Genomic DNA, 27,912 nt, shown 5'->3' with positions numbered 1-27,912 from the left:
GCGACCTACAGATACTGAAAGCACCTCCTGCTTCCGCATTACTAAATTTGTAGTAAAATAATTGTCTCGCCGAATTCGAAACTGGAATTTATAGTTTCTTATTCCAAACCCATAGAATTGGTATCAGTCAACAGCTGAATGTGGTAAAAATAGTTTTTTTTAGTTCTATGTGTTCTTTTAGATTTTAATTTCGGTTCAGGTTCTTAGAGGAGATAAGAAATCAGTGGGCGGTCAAACTGACGTGTGATCAACTTCCATTCAGGACTAAAATCCAAGAAAACGATGAGCGGTCACTAAAAATAATACAGAAAATTAAATAAATAAAATTTGATGCATCAAAATCTTGACTATTTTGACATGGTAGTATACACTTTCAATTTGTTTAGAATTTATTTTAAATATAACTTCTTCTTTTTCTGAATTCTTGTGCGATTGACGGTTGGTTGGCGATTGGTGGTTGGAATGCCTGAACACACTGTCTGGATTGATATTGATGCTAGAGAGATCCAGTAGTAGAGGAAATGGCTCTAGATATCAGATTAGTAGACAGTTTTTTTATCTTTCATGAAATATCTAGCCCGAACTATTTACAATAAATTGCTCTCTTTTACAAAGATGTTTGCAATCGTTTCAAACTTGTCAAACAAAATTACAGTAGAATTTATTTTTAAAGCGGTGCAGTATTTGTATAGCACCGTTAATAATAATTGCATATTACTGTTTATACTTCTTGCCATATACTTCAGACCATGAATGAGGTAAAGATATTTTTTCTGTTCTATGGGCCTTCCTCTTACTAGAGTAAGAGAAATTAAAATAATATATACCCGCGTCCAAAGTAGCTGAAATGCCCTAAATCGTAGTAAGTCCAAACCCCTGTACCTTTTATGCCCGTCCAGGGGATCCAATGAGAAGAATTAGGAGATCCACGTTCAGAAGAGATGGAGGAGGTGTATTCGCACCAAGGAGTGAACATCCTTGACTGTTGGCTCCTCCTCTTCATAGAACTTTTGTAGAGAGCTTGGACAGTTGCATCTTCTGGGATGAGGATAGACCTGTACTATCATAATGATTGTAATTTACATTGTTCCTTTAGGCTTATAAATAATAATTTCTTTAACTATCTTTTGAATCTGTGCATAATTTTTAGCTTACACTTTTGTTGCAAAAGCTTAGATGTATTGTCGCAATTGATTCGACGCCGGACTTTTGGACTTTGAATGCAAAGTCTAGAGAAAATTCGGCACTTAGCGATTATGGGACCCTAGTTTGAGAATCTGGGATTTTTTTCTCTATCATTGTTTAGTTTGACGCGTTTATTCACTATTCTTCATTTTATTTTTATTTATTTCATTATTATGCGACACAGTCTAAGCATCTTAAATTTTTCTACGGATCTCTCATTTAATTTTCCATTTTTTCCGGGATTCTATCTATGTTACGGCCCACACATCTAGATAGATCTAGCTATGGAACTGCTGCTGCATAAGAAACGCTAACAGATAGATAAAACTTGTCTTCTTTTTTTTCTAACAGAACTATTATACAAATGGCATTGCACTATAGATTTGATTTTGTTGCACCCTACACTTTGACCTAGTTCAACTAATATTACGTTTATATTTAAAGGTCATTGCGTTTAACATTTATTCTCTCACTTTCTATGATCCGTCGTAAGTGGAAGGATTGCCATCTTTATAGTCTTTCGAGTTTGTGTTTCCAAAATGTTGTTCCTGTACACGAAAAAGATGTTTTCACAAAAAAAGTGAATGTGTACGGCGAATCCTTAGTGACTAATCCATTCCTGGCCAGCCTAAAACAAAAACAGAAAATAGAAGTTAGTTTCAATTTGACACCTTCTCCAGGCACCACCTAACTTTGATCAAAAATCTATCTACCAGCAGTACTGCTTTACTCGTTCTTTTCAGCTCCATCTTTAAACTAGTTTTACTGAATTGTTTGTTTAAAATTTAGTATATCATCCACTCTTATAGAATTAGAAACCTCTTGGTTGCGCTGCCTTGGGAAGATCCGCGTCTTATCAAAATAATAATCCACTTTACTTTTGTTTGAAATTACTTTATAGCACAAAATTATTTTAGCCCAGCTAAAAAAGGAGGTGATTAACTTCCATTGGATTGTACGATATTATCATTAAAGCAAATCTCTGGATTGATGCTTGAATCTCTTCATTGATTTCTAATTAGCTTCTAGTTCACCGTCCGAGAAAAAGATGTCTCCGTTTTATTTCAAATGGATTAGATTGTTAGGACGTTAAGCTTTGATCAAAAGCCTCTAATTTTAGTAAACCTGTATTAAGTCAATTAACGATTAGTAAAAAGTTGACGTTTAAAAAATACCTCGAGAAATGCAGTGAGGACAAGGCGTAGTGTCCCCTCGAGATTTTATTTAATTTATATTCATTCATTTATCTAGATTTTTTTGTTAAATATATGTACTTTTCAGTAATTTTCTTATTTCTATTTGATTAATGTTTTTTTTTAATTTTTTACAGCCCGTATTCTTATATAGAACGTTATCCTACATGAAACACAGGATGTCAAGAAGTAACAAAGGCAGAAGTATATTTAAAGTTGACTCCTTGTTGCAAACAGCGACGAATAAACTTCAGCAACAGGCACCGTTAAGTGGTTTTCTAACGCTCACTTTCCTCGGCTTCTATAATAAAACCTGTTAGTATTTTATTATTATAAATAATTTACGGCCCATTTTATTTATATCGTATATAAGCAATGTTTATGTTTTCTAAAGAAAATATTTAATTTGTTATCATTAAATGAGTTTGTAATAGCGTCTCAGCGTTTTTTACCCGCTTTTCTAAGATATGCTTGTAGTTATAAACAAAAAAAAATGGTGGAGTAACTTAAGTTTTGAAATTCTGTTAAAAGTCTGGGGTATCTACCGTACAGTCTTGTTAGGTTTTCAATATATGTATAAATGTCACGTTGTTTTTACCTCCTTATTTCCAGGTTGTATTAAAAGTGTTTTCTTTTTTACTTTATTTACACCTTAAAATACACATTTTGTTTGTTTATTCAGTATTAACTAATTCTTTACGTCATCATTCTCTCCTCTTTCGATAACACAAACTATCTTTGGTGGCAAAAAACTCTGAACCTCCAGTTTTACATAATCTCTGTAGTAAATTATTTACCACAAGCTAATTGCAATGTTGCATGATAATTAAAGCAGTGCCTGGACGGGGCCATGGAGAAGCTTAAAATTCAAAATATTTGACTGAGAAGGACGTTAGGCATGTTCTTAATGAGGTTGTCTCTTAAAACTTTTTGTCTTGTCAGCCTAGGCCTAAGAGATCGACAAGGGACTAATAACTGAAAAGAGGCATCAGCTACAAATCGCACTAATCAGGAAATCAGATCAAAATGAAAATGATTAAAAATGTAAATAAAAACTCAACAATTCTGTAATTAGAGAAAAAATACTGTAAATTTATGAAGAAATCTTGAATATGTTTACTGTGTATATATCTAAAAGGGATTGGATGGAAAACAATTTTTGCTTTGGATAGATAGTGGGTAGATTTGTTTATTCTTGAGCCAAATAATATTTGTTTCGTTATTATCATACAATTAATTTTGTTTATGACTTAACATAAACAAGCTTAATTCTGAAGTGCCTTCATAGAAAGAGGGAATGTAAATTATCCAGCTAGTGTTTTTCCCGAGAATTGTGTGCATATGCTAACAGTATTAAGAGTCATTTACTACGCAGGCACATAAAAAAAGAAGTTCTAATGCATTCTTAAACGATTGCTTATATATTTTTATGGATATAATTTCTGAAAACAGGTGCTTCGCAACAAGAGCCAGTCAAAGTAGAAACATTACTTTTGAAAATCTGTCACAAGAAGAGGAAAGATGTTTCTTGTCCGGTGATGACGGTAAGTAATTTGATTCCAAAAGCATATTTTATTATTTTAAATATAATTTGGGCTTAGGGGGTCGTAGATTTCTTTCTCAAAAGTTAGCTGGCGAATGAGTGAGCTGGACTGAAATAGTGCGAACCCAATCAGATAGTTAGTGTTAAGGAGGCTGGGATGCCTAGTTCAGTCTAGGCCATTTTCCCCCTTTGCTTTGTTTTCTGCTTCAGCACGATCTGGGGATAACAATTTGTACATTTTTTTTGAAAACAAAACACAAAAGTCTTCTGCTTCGAATTTTCCCTGATTGGTGCTTGACACTTTTTTTTAAAAAAAACGAAATCTCTCTAAATAGGTGGAGAGGTATCATCTTTCCAAGGGTCTAAGAGGTGCCTTTCAAAAGATATCACCTCATCTATAGGTCTTGTAACAGTTCGAGTCTGAAATTTTATTTTTGAAGAATAGTTTTAAAAGTTCATGTTCAACTGTCTTGATGGATCAAACCCGATGCTTTGAATGATGGCCCTTTCTGGCCATATAATTCAAGCTGAAACCAGATTTGGGCTTGACATATTAAAAGAATCTTTTTTTGGTTTTTATTTTTACCTGCATTTTTGATTGCTGCATCCATATAACGGCACTTGGTAATTCAATAACTGAGATTGTAGAGTGCCCCAGGTCAGGTCGCCTCTTTAGGTTGAAAGCCGGTTCTTTCCCATCCTGTAGAGAAAAAAGAAAGCGTTGAAAATAGAAGATTTTCTGTTATTAATTATATATATCTATTTACTTTAAAAGAAAGAAAGAATATTGATTGAAATTAGCAATCCTTCTGGATTTTATGAATCTGTCAATACCCTACTATGCATTAATAAAAAATTTTATTGATGAATTTTTGTATATAATATAGAATATAGAATAATATTCTATAATAATATTATATAATTACAAACATAGGCATGGACATCAGTCCGTCTGCCGAGATGTCGCTAAAAAACAAACAAAAGTCTCCTTGAATATAAAAAAAAATTAAAGATAAACAATAAAATAATCCAAATTCTTCTGAACTTAATCTTACTTCAATAATTGAACCCCAAAACCAATTCCCTCCTATACTTTAGTGCTAATATTGTATAATTGTATAATGACTGCCAGACGTTACCATTAAGACACACCCTACTAAGTATTTATTTTGCTATATTAATTGAAATCAACATTTCACCGTCTAATTATGTCGTTTCTGATTCTTCATTAGTAGTTAGTCTAGTAATAATAATTTGTAGTCACCGCCACTGTAGCTACGGTTAAAGACGAGAACTGATATTGCTAAAATGTAGCTCTGAGTTCGATTCCCTGTAATAGTCTTTGATTTTTTATGAATGCATTATATGGTTTGTAGTGAAGTATGTATGGTATTAGCACCCGTCCTCGAACACCCGACGGAGACATTACTTTATTACACTTTATAACTTTACGTTTATATATTTATATTAATATTACTTTTCATTCATTCAGGTATCGTTAGGTACAAGTTATGTACCTTATAATCCGAGCGAAGAGCGACCTCCTGCGAAAGCGCCAACCGTAAGCATTCCTACCGAGTCTTTCTCCCTTTCTGGTAAATATATATTCATTTATGCATCACGACAATAATATTTCTTGATATATTTCTTTTAAATAATATTTCTTGTTTTCTTAATTATAATTTTTTGTTTTTTCATGTACTTTGGTTTTAGGCCATGTAGTTAAATCGTATCACCTATTACTGAGAGTGGCTGTGAATTCGAGTAGTCTTGTTCCCGACACGATCACTGCAGACGATGCACGTAAGTTAACTTTCTTGTTTTCAATAATATATTTAATTGATTATTTATGGCTTTAAATTCGAGATGTTATACATTAATCAATAATCAGATTGTTTAAATTTCTCTAAAGAATAAGTTTCAAGTACAAATTTTAATTCTAAATGAAATGCTTGTCACTTATCGGAGTATATGCCAAACATCTGTCTTCGAATCAACCATGAAATAGTTTGCAGTTTTCATTCTCCGTTTAACCTAAATTAAGATCTCCTTCCTTTACTTACTCTTCGTTGGTTGAGAAAAGGATTTTGCTAGTAAGTCTCAAAAAAATATTCCATAACTACGTAATACCATACCTAACACTACACATTAAAGTGATTCTAACATCAGTATAGTCCCTCATAGCTCCACGCGCTGAACTCTTGTTAACTCATAATGTGTCTTTCTACAACAGCATCATAACGTATTCTTGACTTAACTGCCACATTAAAAAATCCAGATGGGATAATGTGCCTTATTGATCTCCCTTCTTTTCTTCTTACACTGCCAAGAAATCTTTTTGGCCATAACGCGAACCTCTGCTTTAGTGTTACTTGAAAAATTTACATAATAGCAAATCTTCCACTTACCATAGTAAGAGAGAAGTAATTATTTCAATGTTTGACCAAGTTTGTTCAAATGTTACTTATATTTTTTGTTGTTTTCTTTTTTAGAACCTGCCCTGAAAAAAAGAAAATACTCCAAGCCTATGGATGAAGACAAAGTTATCACCCTAGGCACAGATCTTGTTATTTATGATAAACAGAATAGGTGATAGGAATGAACATTTTTTAAAATTTATATTCCACTGCAATGATGAGGTGTTAGAAAAAAGAAAATGACCATTTTCGGAAAACAAAGAAATTAACTTTTGTTTCCACTTTGATTATTAAATCTTAGCAAGAAAAAGGTGGATACCTAGTTGATACCAGTTCATGTCCTTCTTAACTACGAGCAAAAATGGAAATGTAATTAACACTTCCGCCTGCTGAATAGCAATATTCTATCAGTTAAGTTCTTCCTTTGCTTCAGTTCCAGGACTTGGTATTCTTAATTTTTGGTTATCATGCCAAGGGAACCGAACATTGCAAAAGACATTTGGTATCTTACTCCTTAATACCGAAAGAAAATGTGGAAAAACTTGTTTTACCCTTTTCATAAGTCTTTCTGCTGATATCCATAAGTGGTAGGGATCACTTCTACCACTCCAAACTGTGGACTTCTTATTTTTGAGAACCTGTCTCAAAAAATGGTCATTTTGTTTTTTATATAACATTCCATTAATACTATTTATAAAAATCGTATTTTTCGAAGTATTTTAAGTAATTGATTGATTGCCTAGTGATGGTTTCTAGGTGCTTGCTGACTGATGGTGATTACGAATTTTATTTAGAAGAATTAAAAGGAAGTGCGAGAGTAGGTACATCGTTGTCTACGTGGGAAGATATGGTGACTGATTCTGATGTAAGTAGACATCATTCTTGTAAAAATCTTAACAATCCTAGCAGATTTTCTGATCAATCATAGTTGCTCTGAATAATTCTTTTAAAAAAGTATATAATATTTCAGCTCAGGGATAATACACTTTCATCGTTTGAAAAACTTAATTCGGGGCCAACTTTAAAGTTTCGTCTTTGTTGGTCAAGAGAAGCAGTTATGCCTATGGTTGATAGGCCTTCTCCATTACTTCCAGCCAGTGAACTGCCTACAACCGAACATGTACAACATGAAACTCGAGGTATTTCTGTTCTTCTTTATCTGTTTGTTGCTATTTCATTGAATTCTTTCTTTAATTTTAAAGCAACATATCAATTGGTAAAAAAGTGGTGGTCTTGTCGTTCTGTGCATGGATTGGGGTGCCAACTCTGAAGAGAGTAAGTTGAACGCTCTAATCACAATAGACTACCAAAAATTCAAATCAATCCTTTAGCTAACTGAAAAAAGCGTGAAGTTTCCTGATCAACTCAAGTTTGCCTGAGGTGCACATCTAGAATATCCTTCGAAAGTACTTATAATTAATCGCTGAATTTATTTTATTTCGCAGGTACACAAAATAAACAGACTGGTAACAATGGGGCTCAAGTAGTATATCAATTTATTTACAATTCTGATTCTAAACAACAGACTGAAGCTTCTTCAGATATGCATTGTCCTTGGTGCTCTCTGAACTGTATGACATTGTATTCCTTATTGAAGCATTTGAAATTGTGTCATCCAAGGTTCAATTTCTCTTATGTTGTAAGTTTTTTGTTAGTTTGTTAATATTGAATCATTTTCCCCTAAATTTAATTTTTGTTTATTGTATAGTTCTAATGTGTATTTCTATTTTGTACAAAACCAACAGCCAGTGGGCACTACCGGAAATGGTATAAACGGTGCGCCAAACTGTAATGTCAGAATAGACGTTTGTCTGAATGAATCCTACGATGGGACATATTATGGCTGTCCTCAGACCCAAGGTCCTGGTGGTGGTGTTATGGCTGGGTGTTCCGGCGGAGGAGGACGAAGCGGTGGTGGTCCAGTGAGAAGAACGCCATTATCGCATTTAATTGTCTGTCATCCAAAAAGAAGTCAGCCAAATTCTCTTACAGAATTCCTGGACATGGAAGACAATGATACTAGACCTTATATAACTGGTCATAATAGGTAGGCCTAAAACCTCATTTAAACATTCAGTAAACATTCTCTTACTCAATTTACATGCTGCTGCAATTTTCTTAAAACACAGAAATTGCACCAAGAAAGACACTTGAAACATTCAGTAGATGATATTTAATTTGTGAAATGTTTAATAAGTTTAATTACACTAAAATGGAAGATGAGGAGTCTTTTTTGTAACCATTGAAGATAAAAAAATCTGCACAATTTTAACCTTTTTTTCTTGCGAGGTGTAAGAAAAGTAAAATGTCGGCTAAAAAATTAAAGTAAAATTTTTATACTGATCATTTTCTATTTTGTATAACTAGGTTATATCATCATACAACTACATGCCTACCCATATACCCTAAAGAAATGGATATTGATTCTGAAGATGAGACTGATCCACGATGGTTGCAAAAGAAGACCATGATGATGATTGATGAATTCACGGACGTAAACGAAGGTGAAAAGGAATTAATGAAGATGTGGAATCTTCATATCATGAGGCATGGGTAAGCTACATCTAAATTTTTGCAATAATCTATGATGCACGTCCAAAATTTTTCCAGGGTTAATTTTAAAATTAAAAAATTTATAATGAACACTTACAATTTATTCTTTTGGGGTCACTCTTACTCTCTTGGCTAGATTATAATACCTTTTTCACATAATTGGTATAAGTAGTTTTAATATCTTTCATGGTTGCAAATCATTTTTCCCATTGTTGACTTAGGGTTGGGAAACAGGTTAAAAACGGCTGGGCTTATTCAGATGAGTAGAATAGGTGTGAGAGAGGAGAGATTGAGAAAAAATGAAATAAAATGACACGTTTTTTCTAAATCGGCCTTAAAACCGAACTAATTATGGCCAGCTCAGTCTTATACTCTGGAACATTTTTCATTTTTATTTTTAAGATTATAATTGATCTTGCATCGTTAGATAAGCAAAAGTAGATAGCATTGTGTTTAATAATAATATATTATCTAAAAAATATATAAATAAAAAGAAAAAAAACAGCCAATGATTTTATTAAAGTATCTTCGCTTACCATTCGTCAATTTCAACATTTTTAAAGTTTACTTAGCTATCTTGCTAAGTTCTCGCAGCAACACTGCTCTTCGTGCAACCTGGATCTACAAAGGGTAATTTCCAGGTCTTTGTGGATGGTTAGATTTGAAACGTAAAATAGTGGCGTTAACGATAGTGCGGAGAATTTTAGACTGAAGCGATTGAATTCGTTGAAGATTTGGAGCGTTTCGTTGAACCTCACAGTTCAATACCGTACGTTCAGGCGGGTTTTAGTATAGAATTGTAGATCAGTCGTTTGTTATTAAGAGAAAGTTTTGAACGTTGGTATAGTAGTCTTTTGAGTAGTGTATGTAAAAGATGACCTCAAAAATTTCTTTGAAATTCAAAGAAAGCTTCAGAATCACCAGTTTGTAGTAATTAGTAAAAGAATTTAGAAGTAGATGGAAAGAGGGTAAGGTAATTAAAGGCTAATATTATTAAACACCTCGTTACACCAAAATTTAATTAAATGAAAGAAGTACAGTTGAGATTGTACCTGATAAGATGGTAAAGATTTTTGTAACCTCTGAAATGGAGGAACGGAAGAAAAGGATAATTGAGATAGCCCTGGAATTCTGAATCATTGCGAAAAAAAAGGCAGTTATGGAGACTGTGATGCAATAATATAGCCGAGAAATAGTGATGTTAACCGATTCCAAAAACTAAAAATAAAAACAAATAACTCGTATAGATCGAACGGAAATCTATGAGATTTAAAACTGTAAAGAGATAGTATCGATAAAGATAGATTTGATTATTATTAAAACTGTCCGGTAGGACAGTTGTATAAGGATTGATCGTCAAAAAGTGCACGAAAAAGCGTAACGTTAAAAAACACCCAACTTTGACAATTTTTTTCTCTTTTTCTATAAAAGATAAAATTCCCAAATTTTCTTTAAAATATAGGGCAAACCCTCCTTTATAACTGTAATTTTTTTGCAACCCCCCAGACCTAATAGATTTTGAGAAAAAAGTTGCCGAAAATGAGCAAAAACGGCATTTTCAGAAATTGTTGTTGTTCTTCTTCTTCTTCTTCTTGTTGTTGTTGTTACCTTTTTTGTAAACTACGTAGCGCCTAAACGCGAGAACCGATTTTCATGAATGAGGTGACATTCAATTCGGAATTTTATGTAGATGTGCCTTTTGGGGGTCTCGACGCTGTACACCGAATTAGAGAGGAGTTAGCCCCCTTAATGTAAGGCCCCCTTCAAAATTATTATTACTAATTACTCTGTAAATCATAGCCCGATTTTGATAAAATTTGGTAGGATGATAGAGTTAGGGCTCCCCTACGTAACATTAAAGCGGCGATCTGCTCTTACACTAGTTAAGGGGAAGTATAGCAATCGTTTCAAATTATCGACAAGTGAACTGATTTTCATGAATGAAGTGTCATTCGAATCGAAATTTTGTACAGATTTGCACTTTAAAAGTCTCGTCGCTACGCCTCATATGGAGGGGAGTTTGCCCCACCCAAGTAAGGCCGTTTCTAAAACTATTATTACCAATATTTCTATAACGCTTTGTCCGATTTTGATAAAATTTAGCACGAAGAAGTGATTAAAGCTCCTCTACATGGCTGTGAAGTGCCATCATGCTCTTACACCTACTAAGAGGAAGTACTGAAATCGTTAAAATTATCATTGGGTGAACCTATTTACATTAATGAATTGTCGTTCGATTCAAAATCTTTGCCTCTTTGCCTTTTAGGGAGAAGTACTGTAATCGCCCGTTTATTTTTCTTACTCCTCTTAAAAGGAAGGTCTGAAATCGCAGTTTAAATTTGCTTTTTACGTACAAATACCTTCCTATTTTATATAAAAAGGCTTTCTCAAAAAAATTGTTATTGAGGATGGTTTGGGGACCGCAACTATAATCATTCTTTAAAAAGATCTCTCCAGTGGTAGTTACGGTTCCTACTTAACACCTTATCAGGTTATAATGTTAGAATTGCTTATTCCAAATTTAAAAAAAACAGTAAAGCAGATATGTAACTTAGCAAAATAGACAAAAATGAAAATCTATCCAAAAGGTACAAAAATCTCCTTAACAAAAACTTACAGTTTAAAAAGTTAAGTATAAGGGTTGATTAAACGCCAAAAGGTACACAAATCAGCAAGTACCCAACATTTCATTCAAGCTTAGTTGATATAATTTAAGTAATTTTGCTGCATTAACTTTTCCTTCACATTTTTTAGAATTTATTAGATGTCACAGAACCTTATGCTGGCCATTTTCATCTACAAAAAATTTGTTGAAGTAGCACTGTAGATTGACTGTAATATCTATTAATCTATAATAATCAAACTATTAATTACAGGTTAAAAAGAAAACGTTATAAAAAATAAAAAAAATTACGAGGCTACAAAATTTAAAAACTTTTTTAAAAAAATGCTTACACCAACATACATCAATGATTTCCATTATTTTATTTTTAATAAAAATCGTCTGTTTAAGTTCATTCTTCGATTAAAGTAATTGTTACTTTATGTAGTAGTCAAACGTTTATAATAATAGGTAATAATTATCTGGCTTTATAGAAAATAATATAGTTTTCTTCAATCACACTCTCAATGTAGCTGTTCTTCTCACAATGTTATAATATGTTATGTAATATAAAATAAATAAGTATTGCATACTTTTAGGACAGATAATTATTCCAGTATTTTACTGTAAGTAAAATTAAATTACAATTGAGAAATGAATAATTGTTGAATAATCTACTTGTTATTAACTGTGTGTTATTTGTGCTCACGAATATTTCGGTTAGACGAATTCAAGTCTGAAATATTGTTTTAAATCCTCCGTGATTCAAATTTAAACAGTAGCCGACTCTAACTTTGTCTTTTTCTACTTTAACATGCATGTATAAGATGTGACAACTTCAGAATAAAGGGCATATTAAAGATAAATCAGAAGAATAATAATTATTTGGAATAGAGTTAAAATAAAGTACCTATTTAAAAACGAAGATATAATATACATTTTATCATAATTATAACCAAATAATATTATGAACGAACTGGCCAGCATAAGGGTCTGTGACATCTAATAAATTCTAAAAAATGTGAAGGAAAAGTTAATGCAGCAAAATTACTTAAATTATATCAACTAAGCTTGAATGAAATGTTGGGTACTTGCTGATTTGTGTACCTTTTGGCGTTTAATCAACCCTTATACTTAACTTTTTAAACTGTAAGTTTTTGTTAAGGAGATATAGTTTAAGCGTTGGTCTTATTATATAGTTTATAATTCTCCAGCCACTACAAGATTATAATATACAGGATTAAAGAGTAAAGAAGATGATGAATGTTTGTAAAGAAACAAAAATAAATAAATAAAAGCGAAAACATGATCGTACAAGTCAGAAAAATAAAGCCGAGTTGGAAATGGGTTCTGAGGGGATGTAGAAAAAAAAAACAGTCCAAGGTTGCAGTAGAACGTCATAGAGGAGGAAATGGTTGGTAGAAAACTGCGAGTTAGCAACTGGAGAAATGGAAAGAATGCAGAACCCTTTCTTCTAGAATCAACTCTTAAAGGAAGGAAGTCGAAAGTATGTGTACTTTCCCCAAGACAAATGTATAGCGTTAAGATATTTTTTTCTTATTTATTATTAAAATATAATGAATAATATTTTCTATGAAGTATTATTTCTCTTAAATTATTATTTTATTTATTTTTTGTATAACTTTATTTTTATTTTTTTTGTAGATTTGTCGGCGATTGCCAAGTGGCGCTGTCGTGTACAATGTTTATTGAGGAAAAAGGACGTCAATTATTAGAAAAAAATCTTTATAGAAATTTTGTACTCCATATGTGTTCCTTGTTCGATTTCGGCCTGGTGTCACCTGTAACGTTGTTTACAACAATGCAAAAAATCCAAGAAATTATACAATCAAATGAGAGCATAAATAAGTAAGTACTCCTTATTAACATTTCTGCGGTGTAAGTATTCTTGTAGTGATGTAATTGGCTGTTTAAGCTTGCGTCAAGTTCCTAACTTGATCCTGAAATGAAAATAAAATTTTTAGTCAAATGGAGCTAAGATAGACTGTAGAGTCGGTGTAAAAGAGTTCAATTCAATGTCATTAATTTTTTGTTGTTTTATGTCAGACGGTAGTTCACTTGCTGGGATAAAAATTTGTCCGCATTTGGCTAAAGCTGAATTATGCTTTTTGATGCAAACTTTTTTTTTTGTTCTATTGGAAGTGATTCTTTTTAAAAGGTCCATTTTTTCGTGTTAAACATTTTTGCGTGATATTTCCTCTGGCCTTAGAGCATCAGAGGTTTCATATCGCTAACTGCGGTTGTAATAATCAGGCAGGTTGTTCCTTTCCTCCCTAACACAGTGGTTACAAAGGCCATTCGTACCAATAGGGATGTTCTCTGGAACTATCTTGGCTTTATGAGAAGGAATAAGGCCAGATTAAGTCAGCATGGACACTTAGACATTTTTCCGGATCTGTATCTGTGGATAGTCACCTGGCTTACTCGCCACCCTTCCAGATTTCTTGAGATCTGAATTGTCATGGATATATTTATCCATATATGGAACAACCCTCCGTGCTAATGGTCAACGCAGGTTTTATCTCAAGGTTGCTGCTTCTGTTAAGAAAACTAATATATACTTCTAAAATTAAACGCATGTTTACATGGCTGTAGCCGTTGCCAAAAAAGAGGAAAACATACACACGCCTAGAAGGTAGATTATCGGAAGAATCATTTTAACAAAGAGTCTCCTACTTTTGAAGTCAAAAATGTTTAATTTCCTTATTTACTTTACAAATATCTTTTTTGAAAATTTATGAAAAACAAGAAGGATTTAATGAGGGTTTTTAGGAGCTGCAGCAAGACGTCACAGTAAAAATTTAGAAAAATATGGTAGTTTGGAAAAGAAATTAAAAAATGTTAATCCATCACTTAAGATTTTCTTTCTCGACTTATCTAAAAGTGCTCTCTTTCTACGTTAATAACCAGGTGATAAAGGGCATTAGCGAAAGCCTTCTGTATGCTAGTGGTAAACAATTTAGCTCTATTTGGAAGTCATTAAATTCCAAATTAGTAGGTATTACTTTCTGGGAAAATATGTTTTTCCAAGTTACTAAACTAGTAATTGTAAGAAAAGTCGATTGGTTCAACTTTAACAGTATTTAAACCCATAAAAGTTGAATTTAGTCATCAATTTAAAAAAGTCAAAACAAAAACGTATAAAATAGCACATCCATTGAAATTATGCATGCTTCAAGGCATTGTGTGTTTATAATTAATTTTCAGTAGCTTTTGGAGTCTGTTTTCCTTTACAATATTTTCTTTATTATTAAATAATAAGAAGTTTTGGACTTCGTAAAAAGAGATACTATCGGTTTAATTGTTTGTAGTAAATTAGTTTAACAATGTACTACTATCTACAATCTACTGCCATTTATCATCATAAATTGAAAAAAAAAAATCAGCAATGAAAAAAATAATAACCCAAAATATCTACAGCAAAGTAAAGCTATAATTTCATTGTTTTTAATTTCCTTTTTAGATTATTACAAGAATCTTGGCAATGCCAGCGAGAGCATTGGAACTCTGTTGACCAGAAACCATGGCTTGATGATCTATGCTCATCCGGTATGAGCCCCTCTGGTGGAAACCCAAATGATTCTGGCCAAAGAAGGAGTAAGCCAACCCCAGCCTCGGATAAGAAACCAAACAAAAAAGGAATGCCTACACCTACTTCTGACAAGGTACATTTTTGTTTTTTTTAATCTATTTTTACGCTAGAATCTGTATTGGAATCAAATCAGATAAGATCCCAAACATTCTGTAAAATGTTCACAATTTTAAAAGCAAACAAGCTATGGCACCTCATCTTTTTCATTGAGCTACTTAAGCAGTTTTTGCTTGAAAGATTTCTGATGAATGCCTTTGAACCGAAGTGGCGCTGCAATACAAAAACCAAAAAGTGTGGTGTATGATAGTTTAATAATAGAATTCTCTTTTTCAAACTATGAACTATTGACGGATGAAATACCAAAACCGGACGGAAACTATAAAAACATGCCTGCTGTTGATTTTTATCAACTTATTTATTTTACATTTACATATTTCTGATATTAGATTACAAATTTTGGAAATAAATTCTAAGTCCTGATACGCAAATAACAAAATTTAGTTTTTTATTTACATTAACATTTATTTACTTAAATCAATTTATAATTACAATTGTATATCCTATGCCAGCCAGTCTAATTCCTTTCCTCTATCTTTTATTTAACTGGAAAATATAATTATTATGATCAACCATTTTAAAAATCTTGTAACAAACAATAACAAAGAAATATGTTTAAATTATAAAACTCACTTTGAATTTTATGGGGCTTGGTAGATATAAAGCAGACAATTGGCTGTATCTTCTGAGCAAATAGTTTGTATGTGCAATGAACTTTCTTGGATCTTCAAGGCAACTAGAACAAAGTATCAAACACACACTTGACTTGACTTTCACTTTCGTAGTCGTAAGTCGAATAGTTCTAAGCCCTTTCATATTCTGCGGATTTACAATGAACTCAGAATTTAATAGTTTTAAGCAATAAAAAAAAAAACACAGGATTCCCAGAAATTGCTCTTTTCAGAGTGGAAGCTTCCCTCCCCGGGATCCCAACTAAAATGCTAAGAAAAATCAACTTTTATGAAAAGGAAGATGTTTTTTAAAGAAATTGTGGGAAACTGAAGATTACAAAAAACAAAAATTGAGGAAATTCTTGCTTCCTGGAATGTCATTTTCTTCCAGGTTCGGCATTTAAGCTCTTTAGTATTCGTTGATGGCGGCTAAAAGGGAAGCGAGGCTACTACCGCTTCTACAAAGACTTTGACTTTGATTTTATCCAAAAACTGTAAAAGAAAAATTGTTCTCTATTGAAGAATTTTCATAGCGTTATTGTCAGGCACCGTAGGTATTAATACAGTTAATGCTATCCTCGTTTTTTGTTTTGTTTGTATGTGTGCCTTAAAGCTATGAAATAGAAAATAGTAGTAAAACCTATGTAGGCCCGAACTAGGCCATCCTAAAGTTAACCACTTTGATGTTTTACTTTTTTGAGATTATTTCTCAAAAAATGGTTCTTATATACATTTATGCTCTGCATTTAAATGTGCACGTGTAAATCTTTTTTCCATGAAACTTCATTGAAACGGAGGTTCTTAGGATGTCATTCAAATTAAATTATTTGTTGGAGTTGTTTATAGATTTTTTTAGGCAACTGCCAAAGGGTCTCAATTATACTTCGTTATAGCTTTGTGTTAAAACTAATTTCTCGGTTTGAATATTTTCAGGGACACCTCGTTGCTTTAACAAGAGATTATTTAAAATGCGAAACTATAATAAAATAAAAAAAAACTCTTGCGCTTACAGGTCGGAAGGCGAAGTAGTAGCAATGGTGCTACACCAGATGCCAGAAGAAGATTGTCATTGCCCGCACCAAATAAACCAGAATTACGAAGGAAAGTTTTGAAAGAAGCGACAACCTCTTCTTCACCGTTAAGGAGAAGATCAATAAATGGTCCAGCAATCACTGAACCATCTCTAAAAAAGAAAACCGATAATTCTTAGTAAAATCTTATAATAATTATTTTACATTTTTTCATACATCTCCTGAAAGATTTTTTACTCCAAGATGAGCGGATAGGTTCGAGCTTAATTTATAAAAAGCTTCGTTGAAAAAAAAAAACATTCAAATCTTTCCCTCCCCGGAGCACATAAAACAGGGATATCCTGGGACTTTTATAAAAGAGAGTAAAGCCGTCTCGATAACTGACAGTTTTGAAACTGTTGTTTTTTTTTAGAGGAAAATATATATATATTTTTTAACTGAAAATCTAATTTTTGAGTTTAATAACTCAATTTAGAGTAATCTTTTTTTAAGCATACATACACTATCTCATACCCACATTCATTTATTTAATGGAATCTTTCCATAGTGCGTTTTTTTGGTTTATTCTTTAGAATTACATTAATTTTGTATTGTGATATTTCCTTAACGAATGTTATGTTGGTTTTTGTAGGTTTCATGAAAGAACCGCTTTTTGTATCTTCGCCATATGTTTCAGTACAACACTATTGTGATCCTAATTATATCATCACATTCTGAGTTATTGGCAAACAATCGTATCGTAAATTTCTTTAATTTTAATAGTGTACGGATTTAAGATCCCCCCCCCCCCCCCATTGTCAAGAGTTTCCAAGAACGTACAGGAGTTGCAACGTTTCAGTCGCACTTATTTCTGCAACTAAAAGACTGGTTAATGAACATTCATCGGTGTCTTTTTTTTTTTTTTAGACTTAACAGATTATAATCGACAAAGGAGGAGAAAAATCTAAATTGGTTTTACAAGCACTTTTGTGTATGATTATAACTAACTATGACACAAAGTTTAAAATGTTAATAAGAAAACAACCCTTCAAAATAAGTTCCTAAAATAAAAATATATTTAAAAAAAAAGTCCTAATCGAAGTATGAGAAATTTTTATTGTCAACTCCCTTGTTCTTAAGAACTAATATGATTTTATTACTGTGTGAGAAGTGTTGGTAAGAAAATATTGGATACAGATTTTGGTTATTTATTCGAACATTAAAAAAGCCAGAAAAAGAATAACCAATTATCAATATTATAAATACAGTATTAATTTACACAATAAAAGGAAAGGTTTGGTTAACTTTATTTTCTTTACTGTTAAAATAAATCAGTTAACCTTCCTATTTTTGGGCGCATTTTTAAAGAAATTAATATGCCTTAAAACAGTTAAACGTAGAGAATATAAGTTAGTAATCTTATTTACTCAGGAAATTACTAGTTTTCCCTGCTGGTGGAGTCGGGTAAGGTCAAGATGTAAAGAAGTAATTTCCACATTCTTAAGCTGGTGAGTGGGCTGGTTTGTTCAATGCTCGGCTGTGGAAATGGCGAGCTACCATATTCTTCTTCTTTTTTTTGTAATAAAAACAAACGTTAGTTTTATATTCAGCCCGCCAATAAAACACATTTCAGTTCATCAAAACAGTTCCCTTTTCATCTACCAAAAAAATTGTGAACATTTCTTTAGGTATAAGTATTCTTTCTTTAATTCTGAACCTTTTTTTAAAAAGTCCAAGAATTTTAGTCCCATCAAGTACATTTTCAACCGAAACCACTTATTCTTCCAAAAGTTTCATTACTTGTTAATGAAAGTAATTCAATCTTTATTAAGTCAATGAAACATATAAGTTAACAAAGGTGGAAAGTTGGAAAAGCCCGGACAGAATTTAAAGAATAGGTGCCAATTACGAGCTGCTAAAGAAAAATCAAATTATTCACTCTGATTTTAACTTAAAAAGCTTTAATTAACATTCCACCGTTGTAACCGTTAGAAGTGGTGTTTAATTTGAAGTTATCAAATACAGACGTTTAAATTCCTGATACCTTTATTTTGATTGTATTATTATTATTATTATTAAAGAATGACTACCCTAGACTTGATATTAAAGGAAACTCTGTTCTTGAATAATAATATTTCAAACCGTATGATTTTTTTTATATAATTTTCATTAGTAACAAAATGCTGGAATGAAACTTTGAAAATAACTACTTTTTTCTAATAAAATTTTTCTAATTTTACATTTTTAGAAGAAAGAAAAGGAGATAATTAATTTTCTTTTTGTGTTTAGGCTGGCATAATTAAGGATATTGGGGTTACTTTAAATATAATATGTATAACTAGTCAACAAAATTGTAAAATTAAATAACGAAATAATTAACATTTCTGGAGAGTGACTATGAAAAGGAAATCTTACAAGAGCACTAACGTGTGTGTAAATAAGTAAAAGTTAATTGTTAAAAGTATGGAATTAAAATTAATTTTATATATTTTCAAAGTTAATTTCTGTTGCAAACATTATTAGAGGTTCTGCTGCCTTCATAAGAATTTTAGGATTCAATTATGTGTTAAAAAATATCGAGCATAAGTGTAAATTGGAATTTATAAGCCTACCTAAAAGGTCACTAATCCTATCTACAAGACTGTGACATGTTATTGTATTTGTCTACTACAGATTTAGATGAGCATAAACCCAGAGTAAGAACCTTTCTATGAACTTCTGTGGATCTACCCGATTTTTAGCTTTTGTGCTAGCTTAACAAGTTCTGATAGGTCGTAACGAAGAATTAGGACATTGAGGTCAATTTCACATATATATTTGTACCATTTCAGTTTACATTTCACTATTGAATCATTCATAAAACAGGCTATTCGCATTCAATCGATTTTTGTATATCGCTTCTTATTATTAAATTATTTATTTAATTAAATTTGTATTTCTTCTCGTATAAGAAGAAAATGAAAAGCGGGCAAAAAGTAAAAATAAATAGTGATCTCATTGATCGAGGTGTAGGCGGTTTCACTGCCAAATTAAAACTAAATTGAAAAGTTTTAATTAATTTTAAAAAATACCCTAAATAATTATTTATTTGTTAGTTAAAATAGAAACTACAAAAATAAATAAATTAAGTAGAAAAAAAAAATTCTTCCCAAGAAGTGACCAAAATTTGATAGCATTAAAGTGTGAGAACAATGTAATTCCATTTATTATTTATTTACTAAAACTCTTGACGAGAGTTTTATTATTATTATTACTACTGCGAAGAAATATTTATTTATTGAACAATATCCTTTTTCTGTAAATACACAAGTATAATTTTGTTACCTTTCAAATTTATACATAAGCCAATAATATTTGTATTTCTTTAATATCTTTCTCAGCTAAAATTCTTCGTTTTTCCCTTTACAAGTTATTGTTTTTAGATGATTACTTCTTGGTATTTGGTCAGTTGGGCGCAGTGTTGTTCATTTACATGACTTCCCAGTATATTCTCAATGATTTGTATTTCGTACGCCCTTGAAGTAAATGATTTCTCTATAGCTCAAGTTGGTTGAGCCCTGGCAACATCATTGTAATAAGAATTTAATTAGAGGCCGTCTTATATATATATATATTATATATATATATATATATATATATATATATATAGCTCTAACCGCCCCCATTGTCGCAGATCTTTAGCTATGAAGTTTCGTTCGGGCTACCGGCGGAAAGTACAAGAAATTCATGTTCTTTCCACGGCTGTACGGTCCAGAAGTGGTCCTTGTTCTCTTCTAACAAGAGTCGCCAGGCTATTCTATCATCACCTATTCTTTACCACATCAATGTCTATTTCCAATTCGATTCTTCATCTTGCATATCGTGTAGTCTGCCAGCAATGCGGGGTCTTCCATCTACGCTATTCTGGCACCCTAGAAATTGTTGCTGTTCCAACATGAGTGATCCAATCAAGATGATCGTTCCAATTTTGTCTGTTAGTTCTCCAGAAAACACATATCGAAGAATAATTTGCTTCTGACCATCAAATTCCTTCTTTTTTTTCCTTAAACTTTCAAAACTGTTTTCTTCCATTTTCGATCAGCTTCATCTGAGGGATGGAAATTATCCCTTTATTATCACGATCATTATCTACTCTAGAAGAAACAAAAATAATTCTTGTCCGTACGCCAACAATCTAGGACTTGCAGCAGTCGAACAAACTTTGTCCTTGAGAATAAATTAAGCTTCACTGCTTCTCTAAACTGATCAATACGTTTTATTCCATTTTGACTTGACTAGTCCTTTCCATTGCTAAAGTAATTTTACTATAAATCTTGATTTCCCTAAAGCATCTCCATTTTTAAAAAGTTTTTGAGTTGCTCTTGAACAATACCATCACAAATCTTTTTTTTTTACCATAGTTTTTTCTATTGGTGTTGACCAATAGAATTTAATAAATGAAATAGATGAGGAAGAAGGAGGATAATCAAGATAATATCTTGCATATTATGCAAGCAGCATTATAAAATTACATTATTTTGAAAACTTTGTGTATATTATTATTTTTCCTATTTTGTTAAATAAATATATAAATATGAATATATAATTTTAGGAAAAATGAATTCTGAAGAAAAAAAAAAATAGATGTGCCTTTGTTAATATAATATCCAATAAAAATATAAAAATCCAATATGCAAAAATTTTTTTCAGAGCACACTATATACCTTTTTTTTTATGTAAATAAATTTGTAATGTAAGTTTTTATTTTAATTTTATTGCATTATCATGTAATTTTTATAAAATATTTTAATCGGATAATTCTTTCATTTTTTTTTCTTTTAAATTGATGGAAAGCAGATATTTCTTTTACCCTTCATTTTGGTTTCACTCCGTGTACATAGATTTTATTTAATTTTTTACCAGTTCAGTTTATTTATTAAATAAAAGCGAAAATATTTACAATATTAGGACTGAAATTTTGTATCAAATTTTATAGATTTTGATGAACGTACATCAAAAAAAGAGGCTCAAGTTTATTTTTCTTTTTTTTTTTGCTTATATTTATTATTATCATCGTTTGAGTTTTTTCTTGTATACCTTATTTCATTTGATAGTCTGGTATTTCTTTTAATTGCATACGTTTTGTTCTGGTTTTCACTCAAACAGATATTTTTAAATTTTACCCAATTTATCTCTTTCTATTTCATTTTTGAAAGGATGTGTAAATCATAAAATTCATGTTATTATTGTTATCATAATTATTAAGTTATCATAAGTGATTAATAATTTTTATGTTACCATCAAGGTTTTTTTTATTTCATTTCTTTTTCTTTTCTTAAGTTCTTTATCTTCTATTTTTATTTAATAATTGATAAAATATTTAAATTTATAATTGTTAGATTTTATTATTATTATCAGCTTCTTAGTGTTTAGAAAGTTAAATAAATATAAAGTTGTGAATAGTTTTTATATAATGTAATTTCGCTCGAATTTAAATATTATGTACTATTGATTAGCATTATTTTGTTAATTGTACAAGAATGGGATTTTTACTTTTTTTTAATTATTATTATAATCTATAAATGGTTAATTTTAAATGTGTGCGTTTTTTGTTTTTTTAATTTTTTAATCCCTACGCCAGAACTAGCCGATACTGTCATCTGACTGCGAGCTGCCAATACGCCTCTCTTTAAAAACTTCATTACGTACTGATTCCTGTAATTCCAAACCTGCGAGCTTTCAAAAATACGAAGCGTTCATCTCGTCGCTTAAGTTATAAAGTAAGGGAATGTGTAAACAAGTTATCATCTTGAAGAGATATGGTAGGCGGATAGGCAAGATAAATCACAGCTTGCCTTAGCCTTTTTACTCCAAATATCTATTCTAAGAGCTTCTCTGAAACTTGCCTTTTAATACTTTTTTTTTTTTTACTTCTGCAGATTGGGGTATGCAGTGTTCGGGCTGATCTTGCCCTACTCCCATGGTTTGCCTCTTCTTTGCCATGCCACCCAGGAAAAGAACCCTCTGTAACAAAACAACATCCGGAAGTTTTTTTAATCTTTAATCTCTAACCGACTTCTATTGTTCTCAGGGTCAACCTTATACATTAATTTAACATCAAAATAGTAGCCGATATTTGGAAGGATTATGAGAAGACTTCGCATACTTAAATGTGTATACAGCCAAGCGGTCGGATGTTGACATTTGCCCACTAAGACTAATAATAATTAATAATTGGTTGATCTCAGGTTTTGTTCAGCAACATGAAGTATTGCAATTTAAAAGATAGTAATGGGAAGTTATTTCATCGACATTAAATTTTGCCGAAGTGAAAATTGGTGACCATTTTCTGCAAGCCTAAATGTACCCATCTGACCTCATCTTCTTTTTCTTCTAAAAATTACTATTATTTGATACAATAAAACTCATTTGCTTCGTTTTGTCTCATTTATTATATTATTTAATTTCTTTACTCATTTGTTAGGACGTGTCGGCCACATTTATACTTCGTTCTAAGAATTTTCGTTCAAAAAAAAAAACACGTAATGATGACTTCTACTTTTGTCCATTACCACCATCTCATTAACTGACTCAAGATAGTTGAATCAGACATATATAAATAATAACAAATAAGTGTGGTGTAACGAACAGAATCTTTATAAGGAGAAAGCTGATGGCCACAAACTGAATCAATGCCCAAAGGTGGATTCAAAATCGAAACCGCTCAGAATCACAAAAACAGGCATCTTTGATTGATGAAATCACTGTTAATAGTTTAATAATCATGGTAATCGAGTCATAAATTTTCTTTTAAGCATATAGCAAGATTGTGGTAAATCAATTTTTAATTAGTTCTCTATGATTAAACTCTTGAGAGAGCAGATTTTTCTTCATTTCAATCTGCATAACCAAGGTTGACAATTGACAGAAAGATTTTTGTAATTTGAGTTATCACCGGGCATATACATTTTTAAATACTGTGAGAGGTAATAATTGGTCCATTGTTGGAGTAGTTGATGTCAAATATCTCTCTCTTTCTGATAATCAATAGATAATTTACTGATGAAATCACTACTTTAAATCAAAACACATACAAAGAAGATAGTACTAAATTTTACACAAAAATTAGGCTAATTCCCACACCTCTATTTTAGCTTTAATTAAATTTATAATACAAACACACAAACAAAAATCATTCTGCAACAATTTTTTTTGTCGCCTTTAAACAATATGCTACTTTCGAATAGTAAGACTGTCTATGCGCGGTCAGCATAACTTGTAAACATAAAACAGCAGCAATTTATTTGATATTGGTCAAGATTCCACCATTGGACCCCACAATAAGTTTGACAAAAGTTAGTACAATTATAGTTTTGATCAATTTTTCGGGAATGAGATTGTACACTCGTGTTACAATAAAGTTAAATTGGTGAATGGATTTCTGCAATACTGAAGTGTGAATGGGGAGTATTCTCGAAATACGTCCTCTGCAGGTGGTATCATTAATCTTAATACGTGACATCAACTACTGGAATAAAACAGTACAATTGTTGTCTGAAAACTTTTTTAGCCCTTATTATTATTACTCTGTAATATTATTGTGGACTAGTAAAGTAGTGAGTAAAGTAATGCCTATTTTTTCAGGCGGGCTTTACGTCCAACTACCAAATTAGGTGTCTTGGACGGAGGCGACTAGCAAAAATACTTTACTGTAAATTTCTTATATTAACAATTAAATAAAATCCAAGGCCTAAAGACCGGGAATCGAACCCAGTACCACAGTACACATTAGCTTTGCAGGTCTCGCCTCTAACCGCTCGGCTATCGTGGCGCTTATTACGGAGGACTAAACTTCCTTAAAAGAAAAATCACCAAATGAGGAAGTGTGAATCTCTTGAACGATTTCTTTTGTCATCTGTACATCTTCTAGGTTGTTAAAGACCTGATCCTTTTGTTTGTAACTCTTTTCATCAAAATTAATTTTAAGGAGGATTTCTTGGATATCAAAAGTCTAATACAGAAGTTTCTTACGGAAAAACTAACTTTTTTTTTTTAAAAAAAAAAAAGTTCAAAGTTAGAAGAAAAACATGAGAATTGAATTAAGCAGATATTCGAGATTTTCTCAATAAATTTTTACCCCGAAAAGACAAAAATTCTTCAGTTTTGTTGAGATACTACTTTGATGTCTCTAATCGCTAAAAATATCTCAAACATGAAGTAAAAAAAAAATACTGTGTAAACAGGCACACTCATTTACGATGTGAATATCGCTAATAGTCATTTTAGATAGCATCTGTATACTCGAACTACTCCACTTTATATAACACTGCATATTTGAAAAATGAAAAAAAAAATCAAAATTGATTCGCATAGGTTTGATTTACGATTGTTTTTTCTTTTTTTGCAAAATTATAACGAAATATTTTATCCTTAAATTATATGAACATTGCATACTTTGATTGACCAAGACTTGGATAAGTTACATCCAGCCTGTCATCTCTGTTCTTATAGGATCTCTGTTGTTGATCAGTTTCTTCGGCCAGCGGCTCTGTTGTCCAATACTTATCGCCAGAATCCTGTTCATAATGGAGCACTTTCACTTCGTTGGCAAACCTTCAAATATTAATCCCTTATTTTTAAATTGAAATGTTTCCCTAAAATATTATGTGTATATGTATACATATATTTGTTAGTTTATTATCTTAAAAGTAATTGGCTTTTGAGTTAAATTTTATTCCAATTTTTTTGGTTCAAGTTCTTTTTGTTCAAGTGACTCCTTATTATCAATAAGTTTTTATAGATTCAAGCAGTACGAAAAATGACGACATCGTCATTTTGCGACAAGAATAGTGATAGAATCATTACGTTAGTTGTATACAGTGCACACAGTGGGATCATGAAGTTATATCTGACGGTACCAGTGAGTAATTATTAGAGAAGGATGATCCAAACTAATCTGGAAGAGTGATCAGGGCGGCAGGTTTTTATTGCTAGTTAATTAGTTGATGTTGAATAATTCTTCAATCAACCACAATGCAGCATTCGAGCAAAGGCTTGAAACCACATTATGAAACTGGGATTTGGTTATTTTTACTGGTAAAATTATTATTATTTTAAATAAAAAATAATAATTTGTATACCTTGTCTTTTTCATATGCTTCTGTTTCTTTAATTTGTGCTTCTCAGAATTGTTGGATTCTATATCACCGGAAGACGAACAAACTGCATCTTTTTCCCAATTTTTAGGTTGAACTGAAATGTGAAGGGCTGATTTAACAAATTTTCAGTATTCCTTGTGAGACTAGCAGTCTTACAAGAAAGTAATTTTATAAGAGAAGGGAGAAGAAAAGAAAAAAAAAGACACGATGTGCTAGTTCTGTGTCAAGAAACCACTCAGCAATTGTTTCTGCTTTGAGATTTGGTTGAGTTTCTGTTTTGAGGTAATAAAAATCTATTTATACCAATCTACTGGTACAACAGTTAAACTTCACAAATTTTAAATTATCCTGTAGATGGTAACAGATTTACCGAAACGTTGGTGAGATGAAACAAAATTTGTGTTTGAATTTATTGATTGACCGCCCCTCAATATTCCCAAAATCATTAGATGTAATATGATCTAATTCAAATGTTGAGTAGGTAATCTAATTTTTGTGAGTTACACACTCATGCGCTAAATTTATTTCAATATTACTGAATCATATTATCATGTTCATACTTTCATGTTTATTATCACCCATTAATTATTAGGAAAAAAAAACATACTTGCTGAAGAGAGGCATGTATCACTGGTAGATGAACCCAGCTGCTCCATTGCACGAACATTAGAATTATGTTGCCTTGGAAATAGAGCTGATGTCGCCCTGGGAGGACGCTGTAAATTTTCCTCTTCATATTATTAGAAAAACAAAAATTATTATTATTAATACATGTTCATGGATTTTTATATTCATTTTATTTAATAAACGCACATAGACTTGAATGATTTAGCCTACCTAATGAAGAAGGATTTTCATTTCCCTCATTCTCACATTCTTGATCTTCATCTTGGATTTTAGCGCATTCTAAAACAAAATATATTGTAGATTTATTTCGTTTGCCCTTTCTCCAATCTTGTCTATTGCTAGCATTTTGAGGTCACCTAAATAACTTCTTTTTTTTAAATAAAAAGAGCAGAAGGTTCACTTTTATATTCGTTTTTATGTAGTGTTTTTTTCAAAATGTTTCATGTAAAAATTAGTTAATCACAAATATCAATATTGAGTGAACTGTTTAGCTTTCTAGATTTTCCTGAAAATGAATAACCATTTTCTTGAAACTTCCACCTCTTACACTTTTTGTTCCATTGTAATGTAACGGTATGATGCTATCCCTAAATTAATAGCATTAATAAGGATTCAATGAAATTTGCTAATATACAATCTGATTTCAAGAATATGGCTGGTCAAAAGCGTAATTTCTTGGAGAGTCCCAACAATTTTTCGCGATTATATCAGAGAGTACCCAGCTGAATTCTGTAAACTTAATAAATTAACTACTCTTGTGACAGGGTTCAACTTTTGTTTGAAACGTTTGTCCAGTAGGCTTGTTTAAAACCATGGTTTACTATTAGGAAGAAGAAGTAAAGGTATAACATCAGTTAATTTCTCAGCATATCTTTGGTAAACACATAGCGAAAATATCCACCTGCATTGTGTATTTGTGAATTTCCATCTGATGATAAGGATAATTCAACATAGAATTTCGCCAACTGTTTTATTTCCTCTTCCTCTTCCTTTGAAATGTTATCACTTCCTTCTGTTGAACAAAGGTTTGTTTTTGTTTTCAAATTAATCATGTATTATTCCATTAATTTACTTTTTTATATAAATATAAAAACTTATTTACCTACATTCTTCTCCTTTAACCTTTCTTCCATTTCTTCTTCTTCTTTTTTTATTTTTTTTGTAACGAAGGATTGGATGTTTGGGAATGTTAGTGGAATAGGAATTTTAATCAGAAAATCACTTTCATTTTATGGAGTAATTAAAAATCTAAAACGACATCATGGTTAAAAAAAATCTATTACCATGTGTCCAAACATTTGTCA

The 27,912-nt window shown here is 31.5% G+C and overlaps 2 protein-coding genes across 8 annotated transcripts in view; one reads left to right on the top strand and one right to left on the bottom strand.

The window, feature by feature from the left end:
* Su(z)12 (Polycomb protein Su(z)12) overlaps window positions 1-20,805 on the top strand; it is a 53,014-nt gene extending 32,209 nt beyond the window's left edge. Inside the window, exons 5-18 of one of the 3 annotated variants that reach the window (XM_074112335.1) lie at window positions 2,516-2,693; window positions 3,831-3,922; window positions 5,414-5,516; window positions 5,635-5,724; window positions 6,414-6,510; window positions 7,095-7,203; window positions 7,309-7,477; window positions 7,784-7,977; window positions 8,084-8,385; window positions 8,706-8,891; window positions 13,159-13,362; window positions 14,978-15,179; window positions 16,847-17,043; window positions 19,134-20,805. In XM_074112335.1, the coding sequence (XP_073968436.1) occupies window positions 2,516-2,693; window positions 3,831-3,922; window positions 5,414-5,516; window positions 5,635-5,724; window positions 6,414-6,510; window positions 7,095-7,203; window positions 7,309-7,477; window positions 7,784-7,977; window positions 8,084-8,385; window positions 8,706-8,891; window positions 13,159-13,362; window positions 14,978-15,179; window positions 16,847-17,043; window position 19,134 (2,124 nt within the window). In that variant the 3' untranslated portion in view covers window positions 19,135-20,805. Of the gene's footprint in view, window positions 1-2,515; window positions 2,694-3,830; window positions 3,923-5,413; window positions 5,517-5,634; window positions 5,725-6,413; window positions 6,511-7,094; window positions 7,204-7,308; window positions 7,478-7,783; window positions 7,978-8,083; window positions 8,386-8,705; window positions 8,892-13,158; window positions 13,363-14,977; window positions 15,180-16,846 lie in introns of all 3 variants that reach the window. The other 2 variants (XM_074112334.1, XM_074112333.1) reach the window with 2 other exon arrangements.
* On the bottom strand, window positions 13,316-27,892 carry LOC141446008 (uncharacterized). 5 transcript variants are annotated; one of them, XM_074112340.1, is made up of 9 exons: window positions 27,711-27,892; window positions 27,510-27,620; window positions 26,819-26,887; window positions 26,589-26,711; window positions 25,964-26,075; window positions 25,278-25,436; window positions 15,797-15,899; window positions 15,656-15,709; window positions 13,318-13,454 (listed from the first exon to the last, which is right to left on the bottom strand). In XM_074112340.1, exons 1-8 carry the CDS (start codon window positions 27,739-27,741, stop codon window positions 15,695-15,697), a joined length of 723 nt encoding a protein of 240 aa, XP_073968441.1. In that variant the 5' UTR covers window positions 27,742-27,892; the 3' UTR covers window positions 13,318-13,454; window positions 15,656-15,694. The 5 variants fall into 5 exon arrangements, 4 of the variants coding, with proteins under 4 accessions (XP_073968443.1, XP_073968441.1, XP_073968439.1 ...); XR_012453441.1 differs by lacking the exon at window positions 13,318-13,454 and adding an exon at window positions 22,730-22,847 and having other exon boundaries at window positions 15,503-15,709; window positions 27,711-27,891; XM_074112338.1 differs by lacking the exon at window positions 13,318-13,454 and having other exon boundaries at window positions 15,503-15,709.
* Between the last annotated feature and the right edge of the window lie 20 nt (window positions 27,893-27,912).

The sequence above is a fragment of the Rhodnius prolixus genome, unplaced genomic scaffold (genome assembly GCF_049639745.1).
Source record: "Rhodnius prolixus isolate KJV_2025 unplaced genomic scaffold, Rpr scaffold_1, whole genome shotgun sequence".
In the NCBI taxonomy this organism is placed as follows: Eukaryota; Metazoa; Arthropoda; class Insecta; order Hemiptera; family Reduviidae; genus Rhodnius; species Rhodnius prolixus.
This window is presented reverse-complemented; position numbering and strand designations above follow the sequence as displayed.

Bases quoted from the DNA above. Each gene is read 5' to 3' on its own strand.
- LOC141446008 (XM_074112340.1), bottom strand. From the start codon at position 27,741: ATGGAAGAAAGGTTAAAGGAGAAGAATGTAG. The intron at 26,712-26,818 runs GTAGGCTAAATC...AATAATATGAAG, and splicing joins TGAAAATCCTTCTTCATTAG to AGGAAAATTTACAGCGTCCT. The intron at 25,437-25,963 runs GTATACAAATTA...TAATATTTGAAG, and splicing joins AAGCATATGAAAAAGACAAG to GTTTGCCAACGAAGTGAAAG.